At 45.9% G+C, this 19165-nt stretch overlaps 1 protein-coding gene and 1 pseudogene across 1 annotated transcript; one reads left to right on the top strand and one right to left on the bottom strand.

Annotated features, from left to right (window-relative positions):
- Positions 1 to 5252: 5252 nt before the first annotated feature.
- On the bottom strand, positions 5253 to 11135 carry LOC123414910 (annotated as a pseudogene).
- Positions 11136 to 15713: 4578 nt separating this feature from the next.
- LOC123445372 (coatomer subunit zeta-1) lies at positions 15714 to 18697 on the top strand. The gene is made up of 6 exons (XM_045122348.1): positions 15714 to 15849; positions 16150 to 16309; positions 17509 to 17656; positions 17757 to 17834; positions 18232 to 18316; positions 18427 to 18697. The coding sequence occupies exons 1-6, from the start codon at positions 15847 to 15849 to the stop codon at positions 18484 to 18486; spliced, it is 534 nt and encodes a 177-aa protein (XP_044978283.1). The 5' UTR covers positions 15714 to 15846; the 3' UTR covers positions 18487 to 18697.
- The last annotated feature ends 468 nt before the right edge of the window (positions 18698 to 19165 follow it).

Below are 19165 nucleotides of genomic sequence, written 5' to 3' on the forward strand. Positions count from 1 at the left end.
AAAACCGTTGCCGCCGGCTTAGAGAAGCCGGTACCAGTAAGAACTACAGCATCCGGGTCTTCTGTGGTCATCAATGGACTTGGCGACTTAGGAGCATCCATTGCTTCCTTGGGCGAGTCTAGAAGGTCCATTTGATTTTCAGGCTCGCCTTGGCCCGGGTTGTCCTGAATCGGTGCTGATTCTTTGATGGTTTCTGAAGCTGTGACAGGGGTTGACCTGCTGGTTTTCCTTTTCTTGGCCTGTGCCCTAAAAAAAGGGAGAAGCACATTATGGGACTGAAAGATCATTACCCTTAGGATTTAAAGCAAGATTATCAAAAGACTTACCCTGGAACTCGAATCATTGGTGGAAGTGTCGACATCACTGAGTCGCCAGATGTAGGAGGAGAGTTCTGCAAGAATTATATGTCAACAGTATAGGCGGGTTACAGGCCTCATCCAAAGAGACATGAAGAATTGTCATTTATAAAGTACCTCATTTGGTTTCCTCTTGTTTGTTGCTGGTAAGCCGGACACCAGATCACCAGAATGACTTTGCGTCTTCCGATTTGAAGTATGTTGTGCTTTCTTCAGTAGGAAATTTGGGTCCAAACAAGCATTTGGGTGTGAGAAGGGAACTTTCCCACAAACTCGCCTGGTCGGCTTAGGTGGGGAAGGAGATGAATCGGAGGAAACAGAAATTACCTCAACAGAGTCCTCCTGGCTTTCGTTGTCTTCGTTCTATTACAAGAAAAGGGAGAGATATAAATACAAAGATTAACAGTAGTGGATGGCAAGTGAAAAGAGGATGAATTTTTACCTCCGAAAGTGCATCGCCGACATGAGATTCATCGACTTCGGATGGCTCAGCCGTAGCAGCTTTGCCCTTACCCTTGGTTTTCTTTGAGGGCGGCTTAACGTTTTTCATGGCTGGCCTTTTGGGTTTCCTGGACCAGAACTTATCGCCTTTCTGAAATAGCATATGTTACAAAACCACAATATAAATGAACCATAAGGAGTAAAAGACCAAAGGCGGGTTAGATTTGTTCACCTTAGGCGTCGGGTTAATTTTGCAGAAAGGCTTGAGGCCGATTTGGCCGCATTTTCCCGCAGGCTCGCCAGTCAGCTTCTTGATAATTGCAACAATGTCCTTTTCTGTTAAAGCCGTATGGAAATAACATTGATGATGATCCAGGGTGCCATCAAATTCGCACATCAGACCGTCCCGGCGGCTCAGAGGGAGGATACGCCATTCGACCCAGCAGCGGATTAGGTCAACCCCAGTAAGGCCGTTGTTCGTCAAGGATCTTAATTCGGACAGTATTGGGATGAATTCCAATTCTTCCTCCTCGGTGAGCTTGTCTGGAAGCTTGAAGTTGGTTGGAAGGCGAGTTGGCCTGTAGCCCAGAAGCTTGTTTTCGCCTGCAAGAGAAGTCTCTTGACAGTAGAACCAAGATTCGCCCCAACCTTTGGGATGGCTAGGCATGGCGAGTGAGGGAAACGGGCTATCCCTGCGGCGTTGGACATTGACGCCGCCAAGTTCTAGGCTGGGGCCGTTGTGGAATTCCGTTTGGCGATTCAGATGAAAAAAGTGCCAGAAAAAAGGAACAGAGGGCTCAATCCGCAGATAATCTTCACAGAAAACTTGGAATTGGCATAGGTTACTTATGGAATTGGGTCCCAAATCCTGGAGGCGGACGTTCATGAAAGTCATGGCGTCTCTAAGAAACTTCGATCCGGGCGGCTTAAAACCTCGCTCTAGGTGTTCAACAAAAACGACTATTTCCCCTTCTTTGGGGTTAGGGAGATCTTCTCCGAACCCGGTGCGTCAGCCAATAACATTCTGAGGGTCCAAGCTGCCCGTTTTCACATAATCAACTAATATGGTGTCATCAACCTTGGTAGGAAGCCAGACACTTTTGAAGACGGCGCCCATGCTACAAAGAAGTAAAGTATGAACTTACATGCCTCGAACATCTACTGTAAGGGATGAAATCAGTTCATTTAACTCGCCGAGTACTTTGACTAAGGGAAGGGCTTGACCCGCCATATCAAAAGGCTGAGTTGGGCTACTATGGCGACTTACGGAGTATGGCTATTCACGAGGGCTGCGTTCTAAAGATGGTGAAGACGTTTGTTCGAAGTATCAGAGTATGAAGACTACAGACAGTTTCTTGCAAACAGTAGGTAAATGATGGATCTACCAGGCAAATGAAAAAACCTGAGAAAAATGACTGGATGCAGCAATTTATTGCCAGATGACGCCCTTCGCTTGATGAAACACTATTCTAAAGATTCACAAGTAAAGGCGGATAAGTAAAGGTATTCAAAGCATTGGCTATCTCATCGACATTCATGCTAATCGGTTCAGGGTAGGCGACGTCTGTTTGCAAGGAACATCAAGAACATGGCAGTGGCTGGAGCTTCAAGCAAAGATTGAGTCTATTCCTGAAATGGGCGGAGGCCTAACCTGATGCTTTCGGGCGAAAGAGGCCGACGGTGATGGAGGTTGTTGAAGATGCACGGGAGTCCCGTCGAGCGAAGAGGTCTTCGGCGGCGGCAAAGTTCGTGGCGAACGGCGAGATGGTCAACGATGACGTAGTGGACGACGGCGGCGGAGGGATCGGCCGCGGCCCGAAGCTGGACGACGGCGAAGGCCTATAGGCGGCGCCGAAGCTCCTCGCGTGAAGGCGGAAAGCACGGTCGGCGGCGGATTCCTCGGGAGGCGATGAGATTTTCTCGCTGCAATGATGGGGAGGAGGTTGACGAGACTGGTAGGTGGGAAGCGCCAGTCCTGTCCCCCCCCCCCCCGTCTATTTATCAGAGCGGGTGCTGGAATCGAGGCGCCGTGAGCGGGAACCGCCGGGGAATAAAAAGATTCGCTATAAATGCGGGCCGGAGATTTCGGGATAATGATGTGCTAAGATCCGTTGGGGTTGTGACATTCTTCCCGAAAATCGAGGGATAAGAAGAGGCCAACCAGAAATGGTTTGGCGACTTAAAGAATTTTCGGTGCCCGATGGCGGGTTTACAATTTCTGACATATGAAGAAAAATGAGGAATGGATCGCCTGCAACTGAGTGGAAGTATTGGCATGAAAAAGAAGTTCAAGTCAATTTGGGGCCTAATGTTGGGGATATTACATGTGAATGACCCGCCCTAGTTGGGCCGGGTTATTCATTGGGAGATTCACCCAAACAATTATTTGGGCCTTGTCTTGGCCGAATCATGGTCGTATGACGGTTTATAACTCCTGGAAGGTCTCCAAGCTTCGGAAGATGGCGACTTAGAGACCACAGGGGTCACGATTTGTAGGAAGGAAAGTATCCTTGTAAACCCTAGGGGTTCGACGTGTATATAAAGGCGAGTCCCAGGGGACGAAAGGAGGGGTTAGAAATCATCGAGTGCTAGGTTCGGCGAGTTACGCCCTCCTTGTAATCGAAACCATATCAATACACACCAAAGCAGGACGTAGGCTTTTACCTCCTCACGAGGGGTCGAACCTGGGTAAATCGTCGTGTCTCTCCCGCTTAACCCCTTTGAGTCGCCACCAAGGTGCGATGGCTCCAGTACTAAGTCCTTTCACGAGGACATCTGCCGTGACAAAACCACGACAGATACTCCCTATGTAAATAAATATAAGAGCGTTTAGATCACAAAAACACTTTTATAATTCTTTACGGAGGGAGTACCAAAGTTTTACAACTTCAAGTTCAGCCAGAAGGAAGGAGAGTGAAGTCTACTGTAGTAATCTTAAAGTAAGCATTTTATGACCACCAATGATGGGCATTCCATGATACAGACTACTATACTAATCTTGAAAAAACTTCTCTACAAGACACGTCAAAATAATAATAGTGTTACATACTTACAAAGTCCTATTTTCTCTCAGTTACATATATGTAAATGGCATCACTAATACAATTAGAGGACAGAGTATCTAGTGCAATTAATGTATTAATCAGTGGCATATGGAAAGCCACAACGGTCTTAGTGGATGTATGTGCTCTTTCAACAATTTGTGCATTTGATATTCTGATGTCTCAATGCTTGAGCCATGTATATTTGTATAATTAAAAAACAGTGAAACCACAACACATATAAAACAAAAATGCAACCATGGCATTTTCATTCAGACCAATACAAATGAAAATTTAGTATAAATAACAGTCAACGACATTGCAAAAATACTATTTAGTCAGCCGTGTGGCCACACTTGGTCATGTCCATTACAAACTCAACTATTCGAAAATTATGCAAAGATGAGTGTGCTTTATTCTTACCAAGGAAAGCTACAGAATCAGCAAGGTTGTGGTTGGGAGGTGCGCTGCCGATCGAGATCAATGTCGATGGAGCGCGATGGCCTGCTAGATGGGGAGTACGAGATTCCTAGATCGACCATAGCGGATCCTAGTGATGCTAATATTAAGCACCTGGAAGAAAGAACTCTTCGTAATAACACACAACTTGGAGGTGCTGCTACACCAGAAACTTTTTGTACTTTATCCAAAAACCTTGAATCATAGGAATTATGATTTTGGGAAATGTAGTACATACTGAAAATAGTGCACATGTGGCAGCAGGAATGTTTGTGAGAGAAATAGTAACATACTCCCTTTGTTCACAAATATAAGACGTTTCAGATATTTCAATATGGACTACATACAGACTGAGATGAGTGAAAAAACATACTAAAATGTGTCTATATACATCCGACTCAGAAAAAAGTTATAGAAGTTCCTTATATTTGTGAACGGGGGGAGTAGCTGGAACATTTCTAGCAACCTAAACGAAAAACCATTGGTGCTGATTTTATAAAAACAAACAAGTGCAGGTTATTGCTATGAAACAATCTAAACTATGTGCTTGAAGTTTCAGACTTTCAATATCAACTGGCACCACACATGACTATGATCAGAAATATAAATGGAAATGCATAATTATTGTTTGTCCGAGTCGGTCTGTGATAACTGAAAAATTAAGCAAGCAGCCAAGTACAGTCTGCACATGAACCGCACTGCTAATCCATCGGGGGCCTTAAGAAAAGCATCACACACCCAGCTACAGACATATCACTGGCTATATAGGTAGATAACATAAAGGCGAGGACCCTATAGTTAAGCCAAAACAACCAAGACACCAAGTAGCCAAATCAAAATCTGCCCATTTGCACACTTGTTCAGAGTTTGAACATACTGAAATTCACACCAAGTAAATTGATGTTTCCAGATGTAGAGAAATGGCAAAAGAGAAGCATAACTAACCTCGCGCTGTTTACAACATTTGGCCCCCACGACAGCCTGGGGGGGGTTTAAAGATCCTGATTTTACACAACCCATAGAGTCACCGGCACCTTGCCCCAAAACCCGACCAACACTCATAACACCATCGTCATCCATTGTCCTGTCCTGCTGCATTCCTGTATTGCAGTACAACTGATCGTTGCATCTGAAATCGTAGGAATTCATAACCCGTGCACCACCGAGAAAGCTCCCCTGGTCGACAAACTCATTGCTTTTCACCGACCGCTGGTAAGGGAAAATTCCAATCTCCCCTTCGATCCTTCCTTTGATATCAACAAGCATGCAGCGGAGCCTGGCCACCTTGGCCTCGAGCGCGGAGTGGCCCTGGAGCTTCTTGACAAGCTGCTCGTTCATAGCCTTGAGGTGAGCCACCTCCTCCTCGAGCAGCGTGGTGTGTGTAGAAGTTAATCATGTTGTTTCTTTAGGATTAGGAAAGAAAGCGAAACCGAGTCCTAGTAGTATTAGGATTCCTAGTCCTAGTCTATTTCCATAGTCCCTTGTGGACGTGTATAAAAGACACCCTAGGGGTGTTGATTGTAACACCAGAAAAACGAAAAGCAATACAAAGCAAAGGCTCGACACGGGCCTTTAGCCATCAAATCCATCGATTAGTTTTATTCATGTCGCTAGTTACGCAAGTTCCGTCAAGTAGCCGGCCGAAGCAAGAATCGCGTAGGCACGCCTGTACAGCTGCATACGCATGTTCAAAAGCCAACAATTGGTATCAGAGCCTCGACGATCTACGATCTACGATGACGGACAGCGACGTTGAGTCGGTCAAGTCCGGCAAGGGCGGTGCCAAGGCGAACAAGAACGGCGACAAGGTGAAGAAGGGCGTCAAGTCAGCAACCAGTGGTGGAGGAACGAGCGGCGCCAACGTCCAGGCGCATCGCAACATCCCCATCCAGTACCCGATGCTCACCGACGCCAACTACGGCGTGTGGGCGGTGAAGATGAAGATTATTCTCAGAACCCTCCGAGTGTGGCAGGCAATCACGGACGACGACGTCGATGACGAGTCCGATGAAGGTGCCATGGCCGCCATAGCCCAGTCCGTGCCGGATTCCGTGCTAATGACATTGACAGAGTTCGAGACGGCAAGAGAGGCGTCGAACGCACTCAAGGAGATGAGGATCAGAGAAGATTGCGTCACCAAGGCTCGGGCACAAGTGCTGAAGCGACAATTTCACAAGTTGCAGATGGAGGAAACTGAATTGGTGAACGACTATGCCATGTGTCTTACTACTTTGGTGGGAGAGATCCACGCGCTTGGTGCAAAGCTCGATGAGACCGAGATTGTGAAGAAATTTTTCAGTTCGATGACTGATAAATTCACGTACATCATCGGCACGCTCGAGCAGCTTTACGACATCGATGACATGACCATAACGGAGGCAATCAGATGCTTGCGGACATGGGAAGAGAATGCTCGTGGCTGTCGGAAAGGCAAAGGAGGAGGTAGCGACCAACTCATGTACTCGCGCGCAGATTGGGAGGCCCCAGGTAGCAAAGGAAGGCGTGATGGTGGCGAAGGCTCAAGCAACGTGAAGCGTGACGGACAAACCGGAAAAGGCAAAGGAAAAGGCAAGCCACAAGGTCGTGGTAAGGCGGACCAATCTAAAGGGCGGAAGCCACGGGACTTGGATTTATCCGAGGTTAAGTGCTATAACTGCAACGAGATGGGTCACTTTGCAAAGGATTGTCTGAAGCCTAACAAGCGGGAGATCAAGGCAAATTTGGCAAAGCAGGAAGACGAAGGTCCAAGTCTTCTGATGGTCGAAGTTTGTGATCTCGCTGAAATGATGGTTGTGAAACCAACCCGGAAGGTGCTACTTCATGAGAAGAATGTGACACCTAAGTTATCCGGGGATCACAATGTGTCGTGGTATCTCGACACGGGTGCGAGTAACCACATGACGGGATGCAAGGAGAAATTTCTCGAGCTGGAATATAATGTTGAAGGCTCGGTCAAGTTTGGTGATGGTTCAAATGTGGAGATTTGTGGGCAAGGAACTGTCCTCTTCGAGGGTCTCACAGGCGAACATCGCATACTCACCGGAGTGTACTACATCCCACGGCTTCGCAACAACATCATCTCTATCGGGAAGCTTGACGAGAATGGATGCAAGGTGGATATCGAGAACGGAGTGATGACGATCTTCGACAACCTCCGAAACGTGCTAACTCGTGTTAGTCGCACACGGAATAGGCTCTATATCCTCAACCTTGATCAATCTCAACCGGAGTGTTGGCTCGCCAAGAGTGATGATGATTCGTGGTTATGGCATGCTAGATTTGGACACGTTAACTTCTACGCCTTGAAGAAGATGTCAAAGATGGAGATGGTATCCGGGATGCCATTTATCGACCATGTTGATCGAGTATGTGACGGGTGCTTGGTTGGAAAACAGCACCGCAGGCCGTTCCCTGCTCAGTCTACCTATCGTGCAAGTGATGCACTCGAGCTGCTCCATGGTGATCTATGTGGCCCTATCACCCTGGCAACTCACGCTGGAAAAAAGTATTTCTTCCTTGTGGTAGACGACTACTCGAGATATATGTGGGTCATTCTCCTACGATCTAAAGATGAGGCGTTTGAAGCGTTCAAGAAGTTGAAGGCTGCAACAGAGATGGAACACAAGCTGAAGGTTCGCGCTCTACGGACAGATCGCGGCGGAGAGTTTACATCGAATGAGTTCAACGACTACTGCGAGAAGATTGGCATAAAGAGGTTCCTCACGGCACCTTACACGCCGTAGCAGAATGGGGTCGTTGAAAGGCGCAATCGAACCGTCGTTGACATGGCAAGGAGTTTACTCAAGAGCAAGAACCTGTCGGGGACTTTTTGGGGAGAAGTTGTCTCGACGGCGGTCTATCTTCTCAACCGGGCTCCAACGAAGGCGGTGATCGACAAGACTCCGTATGAAGCAATTTACGGACGTAAGCCGAATGTGTCTCATCTACGGACGTTCGGGTGCGTGGCACATGTGAAGACGGCGGAGCCACATCTCTCAAAGCTTGCCGATCGTAACACCAAGATGGTGTTCATCGGATATGAGAGCAGTTCTGGCACCAAGGCATACCGTTTCTACGATCCACAAACCAAGCATCTACGAATTTCACGCGACGTCGTGTTTGAAGAAAACCAAGTGTGGAATTGGAGCGCCGCAGCCGACGATGCTCCAAACAGTAACATATTTGCAGTTGAATTTCCAACTGACGATGATGCAGGAGAAGATGTCCAGGTGGTTGGCAAGACGCCGAACCAAGGTGGCCACAATGGTAGTGATCATCATGGTGCCGACACCGACGACGACGTGCATAGGTCGCAAGGAGATAGCGACAACAAAGCGCACGACACAGGTGGAGATCTCAACGACAACATCGACAACGAGGCGCATAGTGACGATGACAATCAAGATGATGGTCATGATCACGACGACTACGCCGACGACGCGGATGTTGATGACACGCCCGAGACTCAGCCATCTTCCTCAAGTGCATCAACATCGACACAATTTGTGTCACCTCCTTCGCAAGCCACATTGGACTCCTCAGGGCCTCGTTGCTACAAGATGCTCAAGAAAGTCTACAAGTACACAAAGCCAGTTATGCTCGAGTACTCCGGACTATGTCTGTTCGGAGTTGAGGAGCTGGCGAACTTCGTAGAGGCGAGCAAAAGTCCTAGCTGGACGCACGCCATGGATGAGGAGATGAAGGCAATTGAGAGCAATGGCACGTGGACTTTGGTAACCCGTCCTCCAAACCAAAAGACGATAGGTTTGAAGTGGGTTTACAAGTTAAAGGAGGACACGGAGGGTGCCATTGTGAAGTACAAGGCAAGACTCGTTGCCAAGGGCTACGTACAACGTCAAGGAGTAGACTATGATGAGGTGTTTGCACCGGTTGCTCGAACCGAGACGATGAGAGTGATCCTAGCTTTGGCAGCACAAGAGGATTCGAAGGTTCATCATATGGATGTTAAATCCGCTTTCCTCAACGGCGATCTCACAGAAGAAGTGTACGTGGAACAACCCCTCGGCTACGAGAAGAAAGGCGAAGAAGGGAAAGTTTACAAGCTCAAGAAGGCACTTTACGGGTTGAAGCAAGCGCCAAGAGCTTGGAACTCAAAGTTAGACTGGAGTTTGGTCTCGCTCGGGTTCAAGAGATGTTCCCTCGAGCACGCAGTCTATACAAAGAACTCCAAAGGATCAAACCTGCTAGTTGGAGTTTATGTTGACGATCTGATTATCACCGGAGATAGCATACAAGAAATTGAACGTTTCAAGGCGCAAATGAAGAACAAGTTCAGCATGAGTGATCTGGGATTACTCAGCTATTACTTGGGCATCGAAGTGAAGCAAAGCTCCGGAGAGATTTCCCTATGTCAATCAGCTTATGCGGTCAAGTTATTGGAAAAGTGTGGCATGTCAGATTGCTACGAGACACAAGTTCCAATGGACCAAAGTCACAAGTTGAGAAAGCGTAGCTCAAATCCGCCGGTGGACACCATAATGTATCGAAGCGTTGTGGGCAGCCTAAGATATTTGGTGCATACCCGACCTGACTTGGCTTATTCAGTCGGGATCGTGAGTCGTTTCATGAAGAATCCGACAACCGAGCACATGAGCGCGGTCAATCAAATCTTGCGCTATGTGAAAGGCACCATTAATCTTGGTTGCACGTACAGATAGGGAAAGAAAGGATTGATCCTTCGTGGATATTCAGATAGTGACATGGCAGGTGATGTTGATGACCGAAAGAGCACAACGGGCATGGTTTTCTACCTTGGCCCGAATCCGATTAGCTGGAATTCTCAGAAACAAAAGGTGGTGGCACTGTCTTCATGCGAGGCAGAATACATAGCGGCAAGCACGGCGACTTGTCAAGCAGTGTGGCTGAGAAGACTCCTAGCTATTCTTGCAAAGCGGGAGGTGCAGAAGGTGTCACTGAAGATCGATAACCAAGCTGCAATCTGTGTGCAAAAATCCGGTTCATCACGAAAGGAGCAAGCACATAGATACCCGGTTCCACCATATCCGGGAGTGCATTGAAGAAGGGTTGATTGAGGTTCAACATGTGAACACGAAAGACCAACTTGCCGATATTTTCACCAAGTCCCTCGGTCGACAGAAGTTCATCGAGATGAGGAGGAAAGTCGGAGTGCAAGAAGTGAAGTCAAGCAACAAGATTAAGGAGGTGAATGTAGAAGTTAATCATGTTGTTTCTTTAGGATTAGAAAAGAAAGCGAAACCGAGTCCTAGTAGTATTAGGATTCCTAGTCCTAGTCTATTTCCATAGTCCCTTGTGGACGTGTATAAAAGACACCCTAGGGGTGTTGATTGTAACACCAGAAAAACGAAAAGCAATACAAAGCAAAGGCTCGACACGGGCCTTTAGCCATCAAATCCATCGATCAGTTTTATTCGTGTCGCTAGTTACGCAAGTTCCGTCAAGTAGCCGGCCGAAGCAAGAATCGCGTAGGCATGCCTGTACAGCTGCATACGCACGTTCAAAAGCCAACAGTGTGGGCCTTCTTCTTCTAGTGGTACTTCCTGATGGCGGCGCGGTTGCCTGAGGGGCGCTGCTTCTTGGCGTCCGGCGGTGACTCAGCATCGTCATTAGAGGCAGAGAGGATCTTGGTGTGGAAGTGGACGCGGGTATGGGTGTGGTGCGCGAGGTCGTGGACGGGCGGGTTGCATGTGTGGGTGTGCGTGCACGCGAGGTGGTCAGCGTCGCTGTTGAGGATGTCGTCAAAATAGCTTCCCATGGAACAGCTAGCGGGCGGGTCGTTGCCCATGGCCTCGCACAGGTACGTCTCCGGGTTGGAGAAGTCGATGTCCCCGTCGTCCATGGTTGGCCTTGCCGCAGGGGGCTAGCACCTGCCACGAAGACTTGCTAACAGAGCACAGCAAAACAGAGGAGCCGCCTCAGGCGCCCATCTTGCCACTGAAAAAATAAGTTTCTTCTTAAAAAACGAAATTTTGGAGCGATGAACACCAACGATTTCATCTAGCAATGGAAGTAGCTGCGGCGAAGCATCCACATCAGACATCTCCAAATCCTTTAGTCTAAATCACCTAGAAAAACAGATTACTATTAGGCACATTTAGTATTCGTTGGAATTACAAACCATCTTATTTTGAACCAAATTTTGGATCTATTTTCCAAGAGAGGCATTATCTTGGAGCCTTCCTGTACTACAAATAAGGTCAAAAATTCCCGATTACCAATGTCAAAATATGCAATCCTAACTTACAGAGAGAGGGGACAAAGTAGCAACACAAATCACGAATCAGACATACACATCAACATAGATACATACATAAACCAATCAATCCGTCAGGAATGCAGATCACAAAGGAGAGGATGTGAGAGATGAGATTACCTTACTGCTTGGAACAGCCGTTGACAAATATGAGGAGGAGGAGTAGTAGAAATCTTGGGCTGGAGGACGGTGCCCTCGGCGAGCTCGAGACGGGGGCACCTGCTACTCCTTCTTGTTGCTGGGGGATGGTAGGCGAGCGGGAGGAGGGGAGGCGGCAAGGTCGGGGGCGGAGGCGAACCGTCGTCGTCGGGGAAGAGGAGACGTCACACATCTGCTATGGGCAAGATCATGTCGTGCACTGCATTCTCGTGCGCGTTACCTCGGGTCGATCCCCTCCAGTGTCGGTTCACTGGCCAGCCTCACCTCAGATTGATCACACCTGCGCCGGAATCTCTCGCGAGGCTCGCCTGGATGGAGGAAGACCGTCTCACTCCTTCCCCACCTGCTGGCGTCGGGTTGGAGGGGCTGAGGGGAAAGAGGCGTGAAGGGGCAGCGGACGTCGGGGGTGAAGGGGCGGCGTGAAGGAGGGGCGGCGTCAGGGGCGAAGGGGCTGGCGATGGGCCTGGGTGACGGGTGCGGCCGGGCAGGGCAATGTTAAGGGACGGCCTTGCTGAGCGGCGGGTGCAAGAGCGCCGAGCGGCTCGCGGCGTGAAGAGGAGGCGGGTGCGGGAGCGGTTTGCGGGATGGCGACGTGCGGGGTGAGAGGAAGCGGGGGTGGGGGAGGGGGTTAGCATTTCCTTAACGAAAACAATTGCGTTAGAGGGTCTTTTTATTGAACCGGTTGATTTTTTTATTTAATCACCAGGTTTATGGAGGGTTGGAAAAAAATCGGTGGAAGGCTAGCGGGGGGAGGGGGCTCGCACGAGGTTGAACCATCACGACGACGGCAGATCCCCTTTAATAGTAGAGATAACTATTTGGTTCACTTAGACATGATATAATAAAGAGAACATGTAATAAATGAGCTCTAAAAATGCGTAAAATATGGAGCAATCAACCAACAAATAAGAATATCATTAGCCAAAGCTTGCACTTCCATGCACGACAAAGTCTCCAAAATCAAAGGATCAACGATATGTGAAAAAACAATAGCTGAAGAGCCCAAGATCTCTCGTGTTTTACTACAGAAAACACTCAAACTGAACTCGCACCACCATTTCTCGAAGCTGCACCATCAACATTGAATGTGATCAAGTCTATCAATGGTGCTAATCACAGTACCCGTGTATTCTTGGTGATTCAAATTTGCGGTGTTTGCAGCTTTGTGTCTAAGTTGCTCAGCTCTTCGATAAACCTCTTTATAGATAAATGGGTCAATAGATGGGATTTGAATTCAGATTCATGGATTGGTTCCTCCTCGAGGACCAAATCGCCCATAGAAAGACAACTACCTATATAAAGTTAGTATGTTATATTGAACTCAGTAGCTCGAACAACCGATTGCTTGTGCTTGCTTCATTTGTGCATATCATATGTTCAACTAGGCCTTCATTGTTTGTCACCGAAATGCATCTTGACATCGAACACTCCAGGAGAGAGTGTCTCCATGAATAAACTATACCATAGAGGCTACAATTTGGTGCATCCTCATATTTTCTTGGGCAATAACATCATACATAGGCAATGACTATTGGGGTAATCGCCACAACAAGAGTCATATGTTTGTTGGGACTTGAGTGTGCCAAAGAGAAACCCAATCCTTCTACAATTTATCTTTACTTGAGGACCCCAAAGTCTCCTCTAACCAGTCTCTTGTGTTAAACATTGTGCGAACTAACATCTTGTAGGCAGATCGAACACTGAAGACACCATTCTTTTGTTTACTCCAAGACAAAAAATCATTAACTCGACGTGTGCACAAAGGGACAGATACGATAGGCTCGGCATCCACTCGCACAAACTGTTGGGGCACCAAGTCAACCTTCTAAGTAGCTTATGTCTCATTAGTAAGTTCTTGAACAAAAATAGGCCCATTCAGGGGGGAACGGAGATAGGTTTGACAGAGCACTCCCATGGAAGCCAATTATGTCTCCATATATTTGTTGATGCTCCATCTCCCACTCTCCTAATGAGTCCCTATGCAAGAACACCTCGCTCTTCTAAAACTGCTCTCCAAATCTATGGGGGTGATTCCTGAGGGAAGCATCCAGAATGCCCATGTGTGGATAGTAGACACTTAAGAATATGAGCACTCACAGCTTTTGGCTCCATGAGTAACCTCCATGCTTGCCTGACCAACAATGCAAGATTGAATAATTTAAGATCACGAAAACAGAGAACACCCTTGAATTTTGTGTGAGTCATCACTTCCTAAGAAACCTAGGCAACCTTCCTATTACCGTACTTGCTACCCCACCAAAACTTGCGAAATATAGAATTTATGTGCTCACATAGACCTCTTGAGAGTTTAAAATAAGCCATCAAATAAACTATAATGGTTTGAACTACAGACTTAATTAGAGCCTCCCCCACAAGATAAAATCTTTTCAAGCCAACCTTGTACCTTTTTTCCAAATTATGTCTTTTAAGTACTTAAACGTTCCATTCTTTTATCTTCCCACTTCTGAGGGCATGCCAATATATTTATTAGTCAAAGACTCATTGGTATCATTAGGTGATGCTTCTACCTCCTTCATCACTGCTTCAGAACATCCCTTACCCAAGAAAACCGAAGATTTTGTCCAGGTTGACCTTCTGACCAGAAGCCTTACATTAAATATCCAAAAGGTGTGATATTTCTTCCACCCCTTACCTAGTCGCTTTAAAAACAACGGTATGTCATCACCAAATAATAAGTGCTTGACTGTCAGGGCGTCTCCGCCACTTTAATTCCACCAAGGTTAGATGACCGAATATTTGCTTTTAATAGGCATGAAAGGCCCTCTGCTGCTAGTAGGAGAAGGTAGGGTGAAAGAGGATATCCTTGACGGGTACCTCTAGAAGGTTTAAAATCATGAAGTCATTTACCATTGAACATTACCGAGAAAGATACCGTGCTCACCATATCCATCTCTACTTTGATCCACTGGCTGTGGAAACCCTATTTCTCCATAATTCCCTTAAGGTATGACCACTCCACTCGATCATAGGCCTTTATCCAGTTTCAGAGCAAAGAATCTATCCTCTTAGTTTTGTTCGGCTTCATAAAATGTAAGCGCCCATAAGTTGAAATTATGTTATCTCTGATTAACCTTCCTGGCACAAAAGCGGACTACTCTTCTGATATGATGTTCGGTCAAACTTTTTTCAAATGGTTAACAACAACCTTGGAAGGAATCTTATAAAGTACATTACATAAGCTTATCAGACGAAACTGTGATAAAGAGCAATGGTTGGATACCTTTAGTATAAGAACCAAAATTGTATTATTTGTTGTCCCTAGACTCTTCAAACCCCGAACTATGTGTAGTACTACGGCTGGTGTAACACCCCCAAACATCCCTATAATGTTGAAAGAATTGTGCTAGAAAGCCATATGGTCCCGGGGATTTCAGGGGGAACATTTGAAACAGTCCTTGATGGGGACATTGTCAAGCACCCGTTGCAGATCTGCAACCCCTTTAGAGCAGAACAGGGTTTTGTAGAAAAATGTTACAATTGCCTCCATTTGAGCCACGTCATCAATCAGAACGACATTTGTTGTCGCCAAACTCTTAATGAGATTTGTTCTTCTTCTCTTGTTTGCACGCTCGTGGAGAAACAAGATATTTTTGTTGCCCACTGAAAGCCACCGACTACGTGCCCTTTGTCTTCACATTATCTCCTTCCGGTGGTGGAGCTCCATCAATTTTTATTTATCTTTAATTCTCACCTGTCTCGGTCGACTATTTAAACTTTATTCCTCAAGCGATCCAACTCAGATTTCAGATTAACCTAACTAAGAAAATGAGCACCATGAATTACATTATTTTATCCCAAAAAAAGGAATTCGTTTGTTTGCAGACACATTTTTTTTAGAAACAGAAATATTGCCAAAAAGTTTGGCAAAGCTGTGGCCTAACCTTGACAACGGCCCGGCCCTAAACACGCCAACGCTTCGGGCCGGAGCTGTAAAGGCCCAACAAGGAGCGTGTAGTCCACCTCGTGCTCGTTTCGTTTACCTCACTCGTCGTGCGGTGCGGTGCGTTGTCCCCCCCGGTCCCGTTTCCTTCGTCGGCCTGCGCTGCGCAACCGCCGGAGATCTCGTCCACCGTCCCGCTCCTCCGCTCCCCCGGCGAATCCGCTCGGCTTCCCCCCAATGGTAAGCAAACGTGCCTCCCCCCGACGCTCCTCTTCTCCCCCGTTCGCTCAGCGGCTCGCCGTACACTAGATTTCCTGAGTTGCCCCGATCCGTCGCGGTCGGTCCGCCGCATCGTATGATAACTTTCACGACGATTCAGTTCTTGAGGCACAGTTCATCCTCTATCGGATGTTTCTTGTCAGCCTGGGCTGGTAGGCTGTGTTTTCAGGCGGGTGCAAATCGGGATCTGCTGTATGGTGGCCTGAGCCAGTTTGCGCTTGCTGTTGCTGTTCGTTTGACCCTTGGCTTATGTTCGCGCAGGAGACCTGCCCTTCGGTGAAGAACATTCTGCTGCTGGACTCCGAGGGGAAGCGCGTCGCCGTCAAGTACTACACGGATGATTGGCCGGTGCTCTCGGCGAAGCTGGCCTTCGAGAAGTCGGTCTTTGTCAAGACCCAGAAAGCAAGTTCTGGCGCGGAGGGTAACTTATACTCTGCCTTATTCTATTTTTAAGAACATGGAAGCTGATTTTGTATGTGAACATGTGTGATGATCGCCGGTCCTGTGGTAGTCCATATTGCCGTCCTTCTCAAACGACAAATTCACGCATTTGATATCTTGCTTCGATTTGTAGCTGACAGAATTGTCTGCTTTTCATATGCTCCTAAAAGAGGGTGCTCTCGGGGAAAGCTCCTTATAATCAAACTATAGTTTCTTCTACACTAGTTAGTTAGTTACTAAATTGAAATACGCCAATGTGCTTGTAAGGCTGTGAGTAATGTGTGCATAACCATACCTCCTATTGATCTTCCTTTGGTTCTAATCACTTCCTTGTAAATTATGATTATTCGGATGAAAAAAGGTTAATTTGTTTATATACGACCAATAATATGATTATCTATGTTGTTCTGTTGTGTCCTCAATACCTCATCCTTCTCTTTTATAAGGTTTTGCCTTCATATATTTTCTATCTCTCTAAAATTAACACCTAATGTAGCATCCTCTTAGGTCATATATCCTTAAAATAGTATGCATCAAGTTGAGCTTTATTGCATATTAACATCCGACAATAATTGATGCTTCAGTGATGCTCAAATCTGAGTTGGTGGGTTAGCAACCCTGTGCCTCTATGGATGCACGGAACTTGCACACTGGATGGACTCTAATTGCAGCCAGTATTTGCTTTACCAAAATACTGGAAATGTGTGCAAAACATGTCAAGCATTCGTTCTGCTACCATTTATTGGGGCGGAAAATTCAGTGTAAAATACGATAGTTGCCAAATTTTTGGCAAGGCTTTGCGATGCAAAGTAGGCAACGCACAAGCATTTTCATGAGGCCACAAAATAAGTTTGTCTAACAAAAATGAAAATAAGTTCAGTCACATATTCTGTCATATACTTGTAGAAAAACTAGTATCCTTCATGAGGGATTGTGAAAAGTAATTTAGAATACATTTGTTAGCTTTGGCTGAAATTGTGGTTTGCACTTTCTTCCACCATACTCACCAGTTGGAAGATGTTTTCGTGTAGTATTGCACTTAACTTGAGTTGATTGTTCTACTTTAACATGAGACGTGTCTGTCTGAAACTTTCTGTTGATCTGTGTGTGATTCTTACTTCAAGACTATTCACCTTATTCAAGTTACTAAGTTTAATTTATTGCTTTCCTCATTTACAGCTGAGATTGTAATGTTTGATGGTCACATTGTTGTGTATAAGTTCGTCCAAGACCTCCATTTTTTTGTTTCTGGAGGAGATGAGGAGAATGAACTTATTTTAGCATCAGTTCTTCAGGGATTCGCTGATGCCATTGACATTATTCTTAGGTGCTCAATATAGTCACACTTTCAACCCATTTAGTTGTCACATATTGTTACTTCAACATCTGATTGCATACGAATTTGTTTCCCATCTCATTGGTTTCAGAAATAATGTTGACAAAAGAACAGCTCTTGAAAATCTGGATCTAATCCTATTATGCCTTGATGAAATTGTTGATGGAGGGTAAGTCCTAATCTCACTACCTTTTATCATACAATTATATTTCTTCATCTTCTTTATAACACTTGACCTTGCTCATCTACCTGCTCATGATAAAATCGGTCTTTGGGAATGGTGGCATGAAAAATGAATTTTATTGGTACCAGCACAAAAGAAAAGGCACACACCATTAGTTAATGAAGCATGTTTTTTTATACCTCAAATATGGCCCTTGGTTGCAAAGATTTGATAAATGAGAAGATGACTGGATCTAGAATTACAAACTTCTCATTTCGAAGTTTTATTGATATATTAAATACCGTTGATTCACAGGTTTTTGCCAGGCTTCCATATATGACTAGTGTTCCAAGATTTATTCCTTTGCTTAAACTGTACCTTATTTTCTTGAATGGTTTCCCAGGATTGTCCTAGAAACAGAAGGAAGTGTGATAGCTGAAAAGGTACTAGCTCATGGAGCAGAGGGTGCCACGTCAATCGCCGAGCAGGTAGGTTGCAGACATAATCTCTTTCTACTTATGAAACTGGTTGCTATGTTGTACTTGTAAGTTAATGTTTGCTTTAACTGAACTTGTAAGTTAATGTTTTCTGTGTGCAGACTATAGTTCAGGCCCTAACAACAGCAAGAGAGCACTTTGCCAAATCTCTGCTAATGTGACGTGTTATGATCTCGGAGATGAAGATGGCATTAATCAATGTGTTCATTTCATAAGCAAAGGAAAAGGAAGGAGGGGAAATGTCCGGATCTGTGGGTGTAAAATTACGCGTTTTCGTTGACGTTATATGATTGTTCAGTTTTACAAGTCTTCAAAATTTGTGTAGACAAGGTTGTGAAATGTGATTGTCTCAATTTTACTTGGTTCAGTTGACTTTCGTGTTGTTTTACTATACTTGCTGTATCAATACAATTCTTACGGAGGTTAATAAGCCGTCGCCCCCTTCTAGCTTCAAAGTAGTAAATGTTCCGCTGAAAGCAACAATACCAACGTTTGCCGAAATTCCCTTATGAAAGCTTGTGCACTTGTATCTTGTCTATTGTCCGCTCGTGTCTCGTTTAGCCTCCAGCCTGAAGGTAGCCCGTTGCGATCACGCAGCAGATGAAGAAGATCCTTGGTTAAAGCTACCGTTGCGATCACGCAGCAGATGAAGATCCTTGGTTAAAGCTACCTTTGTTCCGTTGCTTTTTTGAACTCAATCGATGTACTACTACCTCCACCCCATGTTACTTGTCTTAAACAATACTCCCTCCGTTTCTTTACTAAGATGTACTACCTCCGTCCGGAAATACTTGTCCTAAAAATTGGATATAATGAATGTATCTATAACTAAAATAAGTC

Source organism: Hordeum vulgare, chromosome 1H (genome assembly GCF_904849725.1).
Source record: "Hordeum vulgare subsp. vulgare chromosome 1H, MorexV3_pseudomolecules_assembly, whole genome shotgun sequence".
Lineage (NCBI taxonomy): Eukaryota > Viridiplantae > Streptophyta > Magnoliopsida > Poales > Poaceae > Hordeum > Hordeum vulgare.

Coding starts and splice junctions, on each gene's coding strand:
- LOC123445372 (XM_045122348.1), top strand. Junction 17,657..17,756: donor GCCATTGACATTATTCTTAG/GTGCTCAATATA, acceptor CATTGGTTTCAG/AAATAATGTTGACAAAAGAA. Junction 17,835..18,231: donor GATGAAATTGTTGATGGAGG/GTAAGTCCTAAT, acceptor ATGGTTTCCCAG/GATTGTCCTAGAAACAGAAG.